Consider the following 12,915-nt stretch of genomic DNA (forward strand, 5'->3'; position numbering starts at 1 on the left):
GCCTTTTTTGTCCTCCCCAGACTCCGAAGGCTTTCCTGGAGGATGGCGAGGGCGAAAATGGCCTGCCCCTGCTCCCCCGGAGAAAATTCCAAGCTCAGCTTAGAGGCGAGCAGTGCGGTGTGCGTGGGGGGAGGGTGGGGTGTGTGCGTGCATATGCGCTTGTGGGGGGTGCACTTTGTATTATGGGTGCCAGCACGCGCGGGCACATTCCCTTGCATTTTTGGCACACAACAACAAAAAGGTTAGCCATCACCGCCCTATAGTTTTGATTTGGAGGATTTCAGATAAAATTCTTGCCTCATTTGTGAAAATGTCTCCAAACGGAGGTTCTCCAGACCTATTTAGGAAGGTATTTGGACTGATTGGAAGTTGAGTAATTGAGATAAAAGGACCTGATACAAAAGGATTCAAGGATGGTTGTGTCAATTTTTTTTTAAGAAAGCACATCTACATCTAAGAGCCGAGGTGGCGCAGTGGTTAAATGCAGCACTGCAGGCTACTTCAGCTGACTGCTAGATCAGCAGCTCAGCGGTTCAAATCTCACCGGCTCAGGGTTGACTCAGCCTTCCATCCTTCCGAGGTGGGTAAAATGAGGACCCAGATTGTTGTTGGGGGCAATATGCTGACTCTGTAAACCGCTTAGAGAGGGCTGAAAGCCCTATGAAGCGGTATATATAAGCCTAACTGCTATTGCTACATAACCTCTGGCAAGTTTTTGGTCTATCTTTTAAATCTCAGCCCTGTTATCTGAGATTAATGCGTGAATCTTCTAATCTCCTTGTTGCATAGTTGCATATAAAAAGGTTCCCCAAATACATATAAATGGAAATATCCTTAGGTCGCCTTCCTAAGTACATACCGTAGTTTATAGTCTGGTCAGAGATCAAGGCACACTTAAGTTACTTTCTTCCTCCAAACACACAGTTAGGTTGTCCTCTCAGTTAGGAGACTGCAGTTAATGTACTCACCCTCTCCTCTGCCATGCTGCCAAAGAAGACCTCATCCTCGGCAATCAAGGATGGAGACAAAGTGTTTGGGCTGTTATACCCTGAGGTGGGAACAGTGTGACTGCTGGGGAAATCTGGTGTGCTTCGCTTGCAGTCTGACCCTGAGTGAAAGAAACAGAAGGACCCAGTTACAAGGCAGAAAGCTATATGGGCTAAAGGAAGAACCAGCCACTTATCTCTTCACCAGCTGAAGGATACAGAAATAGCTGCAATGGTGTAGGAAAAACACAGCATTTGCCTTCACTCTTCCTATAGTATCCTTCTGATGCCACATTTCATTGTTGAAATGAAACACAGAATCTGCTATTATTATTGTTTTTGTTAGTTGCGAAGTCGTGTCCGACCCATCACGACCCCATGGACAACGGTCCTCCAGGCCTTCCTGTCCTCTACCATCCTCTGGAGTACATTTAAGCTCACGCCTACTGCTTCAGTGACTCCATCCAGCCACCTCATTCTCTGTCGTCCCTCTTCTTCTTTTGCCCTCCAGCATTAGGCTCTTCTGCAGTGAGAATTATTAGTATTAGCTCTTAGTTAATGATCTAATATTGAGATTAATATTGATTCTATTGGTATGAGGTCTTTTGTTTAGCATACTGTACTAAAGAACTACATACTGTTTCTGAAGTGCCAATTCCTTATCTAGACAGTGGTGGGTTTCAAAAAATTTTGGAACCTACTCCGTGGGTGTGGCCTCCATTGTGGGAGTGGCTTGCCCGCCGTGTGACCTTGTGGGAGTGGCTTGCCGGCCATGTGTTTTGTTTGTTTGTTTGCTTGTTTGTTTCTTTCTCTCTCTCTCTCTCTCTCTCTCTCTTTTCCCTTCCTTTTGTCTCTCTGTCCCTTTTTTCTTTTTTTCTTTCATCTCTCGCTCACTCTTTTTCTTTCTTTTTTCTTTCTTTCTTTCTTTCTTTCTTTCTTCCTTTTTTTCTCTTTCTCTCTCTCTGTGTGTCAGTCTGTGTGTGTGTGTGTGTGTGTGTGTGTGTGTGTGTGTGTGTGTGTGGCAGTGGTGGGTTTCAAAAATTTTTGGAACCTCTTCTGTAGGTGTGGCCTGCTTTCTGGGTCCACTGGTGGAACCTCTTCTAACCGGTTCAGTAGATTTGACGAACCGGTTCTACCGAATAGGTGCGAACTGGTAGGAACCCACCTCTGCTAGACACATAGTAGAAATGTAGTTGCTATGTTTTCTTTTGGAATTAACTTCCTTCCCATAGCAAATCTTATTCCAAGTCTGTCGCATTGCTTTGCCACCATGTACATTGGGAACATAGAACAACTCATCTGATACTTGTTGATGTACTCCTACTAAAAACCAGGCCACACTTCCAAACCCATTTTTAAAATCAAGCATTCATTCTGGTGAATATCTGGAATGTACGCTAAAAGATTTATATTATTCTTTACTTTATATATTTAAATCTTTGCAATTTTAGAAGTTCAGCCCTATGTACATTCTGCTTTTTTTTAAATTAACCTGCCAAGCAACTCGAAAGAGTCACTTTGAATCTTTAGGTCTTGGAAAGTTTCACTGCTTTGCCAGTCTATTTACTTCAAACAGCTATTGACTAAAATTGTTGTGGTCCGCCAGATTCAGACCATAGGGAGGTTGGGGAGGAACATGGGCCAGTCCTGGATGGGGAAGGCTCTGATGAGGGCTCTGTGTCGGAGGCAGAGAGGGGGCCAGAGCCGTATGCCAGTTATCAACTGCCTTCAGAGTCAGACATCAGTGAGGCAGATGAACAGCTGGAGCCTGTTCCCAGTGTGCGCATGCGCAGAGTTGCCAGAGGAAGGGAACAGCTAAGGAACAAGAGTCAACTTGGGAGTAAGGTGACAGGTGGACAATGAATGGCCCCTCCCAGAGGAAATAAAAGAGGAGTGAAATGAGAGGGGAGTTTGCAGGAGACAATTAGTTCGCTTAATTGGTTCGTGATTCTCCAAGACTCCTTGCCAAGTTCTGCAGATATCGACCTGGCAGCTCTCCAATTCAGATAGGGTCTGTGACTGTAAATCCTCCCTTGAAAGATTTTGCTGGAGGTGAATGAGCAAAATTCACAGTAAATTAGTAAAAGGGGTTTTTGTCGAGTTTTCTTGATGCTCTTGGGAAGCCTCGGTCAGAAAAAAAATGCAGTGCACAGTTTTCTCGCTTTGTTCCTTTGCACAGGGAACCCTGCTCTTAAATCTGGACAAATGAGTGAAGCCTGCACACACACACACACATTCTAGAAGTCAGGTGGGAACAGCTTAAATTAGATTCAGATCAGGGCTGCTGCTGCTGCTGCTCCAGGCTTCCTCCCTTCCTTGCAAAAGACAAAACCAGCTCACAGTTTCTTGTCATCACTAGTCATGTTTGAAGTGACACTCCAATCTGGGAACAGATCCAGTGGCGTTGTTGCCCAGAGCGTCGTAGGCCCACCCAGAGTTCTCAACGGTTATCCTCAAATCTGACCTTCCTTCCCTCAAACAATTCAGCCTCGATACACGATAAATCAGTCCCCGTAAACTCTGGAACATGTTGTGCACAGAAGAGGTGGCTCTGTGAGGGGAGAGCACTGAGGGCCGCGGGGAGACCATTTTAGGCAATATGCAGGCCTGTAGCAATGGGGATGCCAAGCTCTTTCCCCCCAGCCTGTTCCCCTTTGGCTGTCTGGCCCTACTTCAGAGGGGTTGAGTGATTTCCAGGTGGTACCATGGAGAGAGACAAACTCTGCCAAAACACTGCAGAGGGGCAGGGGGAACAGACATCCTCCTGCTTTATTTATGGTGATGAGAAGATAGGAGAGCACGCTCAAAAGGCAAGAGGGTAGAATGGAGCGTTTCACTGTGCTTTGAAAATACTGGTATCTGTATGCTATACAGAGCCACCACATATATGCAGGAAACAAGGCAAGTTGTCTAATAAGGGTTCTTTTAAAAAGGAGTGAAGAAGATATATGTGTGTGTGTGTGTGTGTGTGTATATATATATATATATATATATATATATATATATATATATATATATATATATATATATATATATATATATATATATATATATATATATATATATATATATATATATATATATATATATATGTTATATTTGTGCTGACAAATAAATAAAGGGAGACTAGTATAGATCTATTTCAAGCTATTTAGCTCTCATCAGCTAGCCATACCCTTACTGGAAATCAAGCCTGTTTATCAGCACAAATATAACAAATGTAACAAAAAGGCAACAGTAAAAAAAAATATTGGGTTCTGTCTGGATGGTCTCTTGTGACGAGCCGAAGGACAGAGAATGGAAGTAGTGATCTTCCTCCCATATTTGGGCATACCGTAAAATCTATCTATCTATCTATCTATCTATCTATCTATCTATCTATCTATCTATCTATCTATCTATCTATCTAACCCACTCTAGTCAGATTCTTTCCCAAGGCAACTGACATGTTGATGGCTGTTTAACCCCTGACGAATTAGATTATCTCATACATGTCCCAAAAGGGCTTTTTTTTCCCCAAGAGGCAATTGGACTTTCTGGTTTTTCTTTGAAGATATTTTGCTTCTCATCCAAGAAGCTTCTTCAGCTCTGACCCCCACCATCAGGGGTGGGTTCCAGCTGCTGCTACTGCCGGTTTGCTCAGAGACGCACTGTGCGCACACTTGATGTGCATTTTGCGCACATGCGCAGTACTTTAAAAATGCTTCTGCGCATGTGTAGAAGAAAAAAAACAAGACGACAACGCCGAGAGGACTGGTTTGGGGGCATGGCAGGCTGAGTTACTTCCTACTCGGCCGAACTGGGCCAAACGGGTAGGAACCCACCTGTGCCCACCATCCAGTCAGAGCTGAAGAAGCTTCCTGGATGAGAACCGAAATGTCTTTAAAAAAAAAAAAGAGCAAGAAAGTCCAGTTGCCTCTTGAAAAAAGCACCTTTGGGACAACCATGACCTGGATGACTGAGAATCTCCATAGACATTTCTCTCATACATGTTTAGTCTATCCTGGGAACTTCATGTGCCAATCTTAGACATTTGTTTAGATACCTGCAGACGCTTACAGGCTCATTGACGCAAGCAGGACAATATATACGTTTTGGTTTTCTCTAAATACTGGCAGTCCTTGATTTTCAACCATACCTGAGTCTGCCTATTATGGTCATTATATATATACTTTATTTACGGTCACAGACCAAAACACGAGTACTACAAAAGAGACATAGGAGAATTGATCATAGCATCATAGCAATCAGTCACCAAATAAAGCTTAACTAAGGGAAGTTACAGCGTTCTCCTCTAATGGTTACAGCTCTTAAGAAAAATTTGGAAACCTGAGAGGTGATGTATGAGGAGCCATCTCCAAGGTCAGAGGTGGGTTCCTACCAGTTCGCATTTATTCGGTAGAACCAGTTCGTCAAATCTATCGAACCGGTTAGAAGAGGTTCCACCAGTGGGCCCGGAAAGCAGGCCACACCTACAGAAGAGGTTCCAAAATTTTTTGAAACCCACCACTGGTCCTTGGATATGATTATTCTACACTATCATGCTCCTATTTATAAAACTCAGTGCCTCTGTGAAAGGTAAGGATGACTACTGCGTTTGTGGTGCAATCAGAACATTGCGTGTGTTGAAGTTGTTTTAACGCAAACCAAAGATGCCTTTTAAAAAACAAGTTTACATCATATTCTTATGCATGCCAGTGCTGTGTGTGAGGTAATTTAAGGTGGTTCTGACAAGTGTCGTCAACATCTTCATATCCAGTCACATGGGCGGCAAGCCACTCCCATCCAGTCACATGGGTGGCAAGCCACTCCCACAAAGGAGGCCACACCCACAGAGTAGGTTCAAACAATTTTTGAAACCCACCACTGTCCAAGGTATTATTAGTCATTAAGTCATGGTTGTAAAGCAGGTCACTTACATGACAAACCCAATTTTATGATCTTTTTTGGGGCAATTATCTAATGAACGGCGCAGTCATTAAGCAGACCCCAATGTTCATTATGGGTGGATTTTGCTGAAAGTTGGAAGAAAAGACCAGATTTCAGCAAAAAAAGTCCTAAATTGCATGTGAGCTCAGGACGCTTCACAAATTGTAAATGTGGGCCAGTAGCCAACCACCCGAAAAGCCACATGTTTGCGGGGGTGGAGGGGCATAGGAACTTCAGAAATGAATCATAAATATATATTTTTGGAGGTGGGGTAAGCAAGCTAAGCAACCAGTTGTTTGTTGTGGGCTACCTGTACACACCACATCAGGGGTGTGAACTCGGTTTCATTGAGGGCTGCATCCAATGTTCCCTCTAATTTTTTTTCAGTGTGGGCGGAAAAGTATAGTGTTTGAGCGGCACATTTTCATGCCTGAGGACCTGAATTTTTTTCACAGATGTCACCCAAGACAACGAAATCAGTGTTATTTGAAACTCAAAATTATGTTTATTCTGTGAATATATGATATGCAATTTGCTTTTTTAAATGAGTAAGATGATTAAAATCCCTATGCATAAAGTCTCATTCACATCTAACAGTTTTCTTCCATCTTTAATTTGTAAACTCAAGGATGTATTTGCCTGTATGCTCAACAATGCTTGCTGATTGTTTAAAAATTTGGGGCAATTTGTTCCTCTCTATACAGGAGGTTTCAATAACCTACTACTACTGAACTCTGGGAGGCAATTCTGCATATAACTAATGATAGTAACTAGTGACCCAAAATTGCAAAACATTAAATTTTATTATCCATTTGTAATATGAAAAAATAATTTGACTCATAAAATCTTATTTTTTTTCATGAATGCTCACCCAGAAGTTGCTTGCTATTGGAAAAAGTACATTCTAATAATGAATAGCTAAACAGAATAGGAAATTGCATTATCCAAAACTCTAAAAAAGTGAACAATATTTTAGCCACATTTTTTTCAAATCTTACTCCTCCTACAACCCAGTGAACTGCGTGGGTGACTTTTAAGTACTTATATTGTAGTTAAGGTTTTAATTCTAAAAAATTTCTAAACTCCATACTACTTGCAAATATAAATAGATTGTTAAAATGGCTCTACCATAACAAATGAGAGGGGAAAAACACCTTCCTTTTGTTTATAAAGTAGTGATTTTACTTTGCTCCAAATGATTTAACTATGGAAGTCACTAATTTAAACTGACAGATAGGAAGTTTAATTAGATTAAACGCAAAAATATTCCCAATGAGTTATCAAATATAGGTACTCCTTCATTACAACAATGTGGGGACTGGAATTTTTATCACTCAGCAATGTGGTCACAAAGCATGATGTCACATGACCAGCTGGAGACTCAAAGGTAGCTGAGATTGCAGCCGGGAGAGGTAGAACAAGGAAGGTTTTCTTTGCAAGAGAGAGATGCGCGAGGAAACAGACCCCGCTTCCTGCATTTGGATTCTGTGGCGCGCGCACGCTCTAGGTGGGAGATTAGGATCGCTGCTGTGCCGCCCTGGATTTGCCAATGTGAGCCTCAGGTGGGTAGCCTCGAGAGAAACAGCAGCAGTGAACCTCCTGCCTTCACTTTCTACCTCTCTGCAACCCACGCTTGGCTTAGTTGGCTCGTTCTTGGTTTGTGACCAGCCCCCACTCCCCACCCCTTGTGGGCTTCTATGTGTTAAGCGAGACACAGATGCTGGAGAGGAAGGGAAGCCGGCTGAATTCATTCACACAATACGTTTATCTTTCTTTCAGCGAGTTTTGGCCAACCACTCTCCCCCCCCCCCACCCAATGAGGCAAATTTAGCCCTCTTAAACTTGTGCGAAGACAGCTGTGGGCAATGTTCCATCTAAGCTGCGCCAAACACCCAGAAAGTCCCAATAACATGGTGTAAAATAGTTGCTCCAGGAAGCCCGAGCCACCTCAATCCAGTTACTTTTCTGCCCTGCACCTCAAGACTCCTGTTTAGATGGAGTGGGTTTCGATCGCGATTCCGTGGCTGCTCTGCAGTCCGTGTCCAGCAAACGACACTGTGCGGCAGTTGGAAACTGCTGCGCGGCATTTACTTACCACATGCGCGGCCGCGCAGCTGCACAGCTTAGAGGGAACATTGGCTGCATCAGGGTTGTGCTTGACCTTGGGGGCCAGGGTGGGCATGGCCAGGGTGGGTGTGGCCAGCTTGGCGTCATTTGTGTCAGGGGCGCCTGTGGTGACCCAAGCACCCCTGTGGCATGTGGTCTTCCTGTGCTCCATTTTCACTGGCAGAGGCCAGCAGGAGGCCGTTGCAGCTGAAAATGGAACTTGGGAGGGCTGTACACGGCCTTCCTGAGCTCCATTTTCACTGGCAGAGGCATAGCGAGCCAATCCATTGTTGTTTCTAGGGTGGCCCCATGGGCCAGAGCTAAGCACCTCACAGGCCAAATTTGGCCCCTGGGCCTTGACTTTGACACCTCTGCGCTACATTAACACAACACACTTCACCTGCTTGTTAAACTGACCAATTTTCTTTCCAACCAGAATTCACTGAACCTACTGTATTTTTTGGAGTGTAAGACACACCGGAGTATAAGACACACCAAGATATCGAAGAGGCAATTTTTTTAAAAAAAGGTTTTGCACTCTGTAGGCCTCCCCAAAACTGCCCGTTTTTTGCGGAAACGAGCCCATTTTTTGTCCAAAAAAAGGCCAGGCATAGCCTTTAGGAGGCTTCTAGAGTGCATCTGGGGGCTGGGGGGCAAAAACGAGCAAAAAGGGCCAATTGTTTGCTCATTTTTGTCCTCCCCAGCCCCCAGAAGCATTCTGAAAGCCTCCTAAAGGCTATGCACAGCCATTTTTGCAAAGGGGATGGGGTTTTGGGAGGCCAAAATGCTGTATTCAGTGTATAAGACACACCCAGATTTTCACCCTCTTTTTTGAGGGAAAAAGATGCATCTTATACTCTGAAAAATATGGTAATCAAATGGCTGCATTTATTCAATACCTGCCCAGAAGCCTTAAGTCTGCCATGTAGATTCATTTCAGTCTGCCAGAGCAAACTAGGATCAAACTGTCCATATTCAAAGCCTCCCTCAGTCATGGAAAATGTTAGGATAGTGTGTCTCTATCTTTTTCCCCCCTCCAACTGAACAAGGTTACAAGGGGGAGGGAGCGGGAATTAGAAGAAAATTCACAATATCTTGAAAATCAGGTGAGTTCTCATATCATGCTAGAACACATCTTTTACTAATCATAGATACCTTAGCCTTCACTCCAACACAAAATGCCCAGCCAACTAAGTTTAGTTGACAGCCATTTTGACCAATATCAAAGCCATCTTTACAATGACACTTTAAAAGTTTTATTAATTGTGATTGGGATAGAAACCCAATTTATCCCCATATCTGTGTCTGGGGAGGTGAGGAAGTAAGAAGAACACAAGAGATGTGACTGACCTATTATGAGGATATCCTAGCCTTCCATCTCTGTCCAGAGAATGAAAGAGACACTTAATCTCCAATTTTCATCTGGATTTGATTGACACCAATCAGAATTGGCCTGTCAGCTAAAACCCCAAAGGGTAACCTTCCTCCACAGAGAACATCTATCATGGGAACTCAGCAGAGGGGGGGTTCCTACCGGTTCGGACCGGTTCGGATGAGTAGGTAGTAACTCGGCCTGCCACACCCCCAAACTGGTTTTCTCGGCAGAGCCATAGGCGGCGCCATCTTGTTTTTAAGTATTTTTAACGTACATTTAGCGCACATTTCATGCATGGGGCACATCCCTGAGCAAACCGGCAGTAGCGGCAGCCGGAACCCACCCCTGGAACTCAGGCAGAAATATTATTATTCCTTGACACCCACAGTATATCATGCCAAATAATATAAGACTCGGCGTGCCTCTTGCTCATTGATCTGTGTACAGTTTGACGGGGGAAAAATACAGTCTTAAAAATTACAAAAGGCAGATTGTCCCCAAAGAATACCGTTTGCTCTAAGGGACATTAAACGTATTTTGCAATTGCCTATCAGACATCCTGGTAGGAGCCATAAAAGGTTATTATGCTCTTGTACTAAACAAAAGGACAGCCTAGGGAAGAAGCTCCAGTGTGTGTGTGTGTGTGTGTGTGTGTGTGTGTGTGTGTGTGTGTGTGTGTGTAGGGGGAGAAATTAGAAAGCAGCACCACAGCTGTGGGAAAAATTATATCCTATGCTTGAAACCCATATATGTGGCCAATCCCAGATTCAAATGTCAGAGATACATAGGCATGCCTGACCTAGAGAAAAATAAAGTAAAAACAAGCAGATGGAATCATATTCTAGGTATATACCTGGAGGAGAATATCTCCTTCACAGACACCCTCAACATCTGCTGTTACTTTTTTGGGAAAATTTAATTTGGTTCTATAAGTAATATACTTTTGTTCTGTTTATTAGCCAGGCTCTGTTGGAAGGCCACAATCTCCCTCTATGGATAAATCAACTCCAAAGAGCAGTTGATTTATATTATACATAGAGACACGCACATATAAAGGCAAAAGTCCCAAGAGCCATGGGCTGAACCAAACATATCCAAGGTGTAAATCACTTGGGAAGAAGAGCGCAGCCAAATATTTACCTTGGGCCCACTTTCCCCTCATGGCAACCGCTTCTCAGTGGTTGTGGAATCCATAGGCAAGTCAGCCTGTTCTGCCTCACTGCCCCTTAGGCAACAGCCGTCCCCAAAACATGGGCCCTTGCCACCTTACCTCGCTTGAAGGACCATCTCTTCATCCACCTCCTGGAGAAGGATGGCCAAGAATGATTGAGGAGAGAGTCCGCCATGGAGAAGCCCGTCTCCGTCTGGATCGCAGACAAAGGCAAACTCCTCTGGAGCTCCGACCCAGAGGGAGTGGAGGAGGCAGCTAGCAAGCAAGGGCTTTGTCAAAGTCATCAGCTGAGAGAAGGCAGCGGGAGCCAAAGAGAGAATAAGCCAGACCTGCTCCAAGACCAATTGACAGCCGCAACAGCTGCCTGCTTTCTGTCCAAGCCAAGCAGTGCCTTTGACAAGGGGGACTGACATATAAAGGAGATCTACTTTACTTGCGGATGATTGTTGTTGCTGTATTTAAAAGCTAACCATTTTGTTTGATTGGACGTCTTCGGGTATTTTAGAATGAATCAGACATAAGAAGTGGTTCTCTTTTGTGAGACGGTGGTTAATATAGAATAGAATAGCAGAGTTGGAAGGGACCTTGGAGGTCTTCCAGTCCAACCCCCTGCTTAGGCAGAAAACCTATACCATTTCAGACAAATGGTTAGCCAATATCTTCTTAAAAACTTCCAATGTTGGAACTTTCACAACTTCTGGAGGCAAGCTGTTCCAATGATTAATTGTTCTAACTGTCAGGAAATTTCTCCTTAGTTCTAAATTGCTTCTCTCCTTGATTAGTTTCCACGCATTGCTTCTTGCCCCGCCCTCAGGTGCTTTGGAGAATAGCAATAGCACTTAGACTTATATACCACTTTATAGTGCTTTAGAGTCATCTCTAAACGGTTTACAGAGTCAGCCTGTTGCCCCCAACAATCTGGGTCCTCATTTTACTCACCTCGGAAGGATGGAAGGCTGAGTCAATCTTGAGCCTGGTGAGATTTGAACTGCCAGATTGCAGGCAGCCGGCAGGCAGCAGAAGTAGCAGTACTGCACGCTAACCACTGCACCACCGTGGCTCATAGTTTGACTTCCTTATTTTTGTGGCAGCCCCTGAGATACTGGAACACTACTATCATGTATAGTTCTGTTCACAACATACTCAATATCATGAGCTCGACAACCACATTTCAGCCTAGTGTGTGATTCAAATTCAATCTCTGTGGTTAACATATGGCCTAGGGTGTCATGTGGACCGAAAGAGGAGAGTTTTGTGGTTAATCAAATGAATCAGGAGACTTTTATGTGTCTGTCTATGTGAGTATCATTCTGTGTTGACCTTGTCTTTCAAGGTAGAATTCCTAAAACAAAACCTTACTGATGACGATGTGAACTTTGGGAGGAAGAGATGTAAACCAGTCACAGAATACTTGATTTTTCAAGTCAAAAACTTCAGGGTCAATCTCTGCCATTTCCAGACACACAAAAAATGGAAAATATATTCAATATTTTTGAAATTAGAATCGGGGGACTAATGAACGTAAATCAAATATATTACATTACTTAACGGTTATGTCCAACATGTCAGAGATAAGCAGCTGGAGAAGACGTGTCTTGAACAAGATGGGCCAACTGGTTATTTCCTGAATATCTGAGCACAAGTAAAAGAAAAAGAAAGAAAGATGAAGTCTCTTTACTGTTCCAAACAATATGCCCCAGGACTGGACTCTGCCTCTTCTAAAATCAATAAAAAGTTGTATTAATGAAGACCAGAGAAGATAGATTACAGGTTTGCTAGATTTACTACATTTCTCACTGAATTTTCAAGGCAAAGCAGGTAGTCCTTGCGTTACAAGGACTCCATTCAAGGTTATGATGCTGCTGAAAAAAGGGACAACTGGCTCTCATGCTTCGCAGTGTCCCCAGTGTCACATGATCAAAAGGCAGGCACTTGGCAACTGGCCTGTGTTTACAATTCCTCCTGGAATCAGACAACAGCCATCTGTGGCCTTTCCAGGGAGCTTCTGGCAAGCAATGCGGGGAGCCAAATTTACACGCCCCCAAATTGGTTCTCCTATATCGCTGCCATTTTGATTTTCGGTTCTGTGCATGCGCAGAATAATTTTCATTGCAAAAATGTAATCTTTCCCCCCCCCCCTTTGTAGGAAGTTATCACCCAGCCTTCTCCCAGAAAAATGAAATATCCTAGGAAATATTGAAAAGGCAGAATATTTATCTGAATGTGGAAAGAAAGAAACATGTTTTAAAAGACAGAATAGCTGCCTGTAGCTTCCTGCCCATCCCCACTTTGTTAATGGGCCATTAAGAAGGCCAAGCTAGTCCACTTTACATAATAAAGACTTCTCC

At 43.6% G+C, this 12,915-nt stretch overlaps 1 protein-coding gene across 1 annotated transcript in view; it reads right to left on the bottom strand.

Moving 5' to 3' along the window:
- ARHGEF18 (Rho/Rac guanine nucleotide exchange factor 18) overlaps positions 1–10,799 on the bottom strand; it is an 88,475-nt gene extending 77,676 nt beyond the window's left edge. The window contains exons 1-2 of the mRNA XM_087701844.1: positions 10,667–10,799; positions 969–1,108 (exon numbers count right to left, since the gene is read on the bottom strand). Of these exons, the coding sequence (XP_087557970.1) occupies positions 969–1,108; positions 10,667–10,742 (216 nt within the window). The 5' untranslated portion in view covers positions 10,743–10,799. The remainder of the gene's footprint in view (positions 1–968; positions 1,109–10,666) is intronic.
- Positions 10,800–12,915: the final 2,116 nt, after the last annotated feature.

The sequence above is a fragment of the Thamnophis sirtalis genome, unplaced genomic scaffold (genome assembly GCF_051295495.1).
Source record: "Thamnophis sirtalis isolate CommonGarterSnake01/CBP01778 unplaced genomic scaffold, rThaSir2_p1.2 scaffold_1, whole genome shotgun sequence".
Taxonomy (NCBI): domain Eukaryota; kingdom Metazoa; phylum Chordata; class Lepidosauria; order Squamata; family Natricidae; genus Thamnophis; species Thamnophis sirtalis.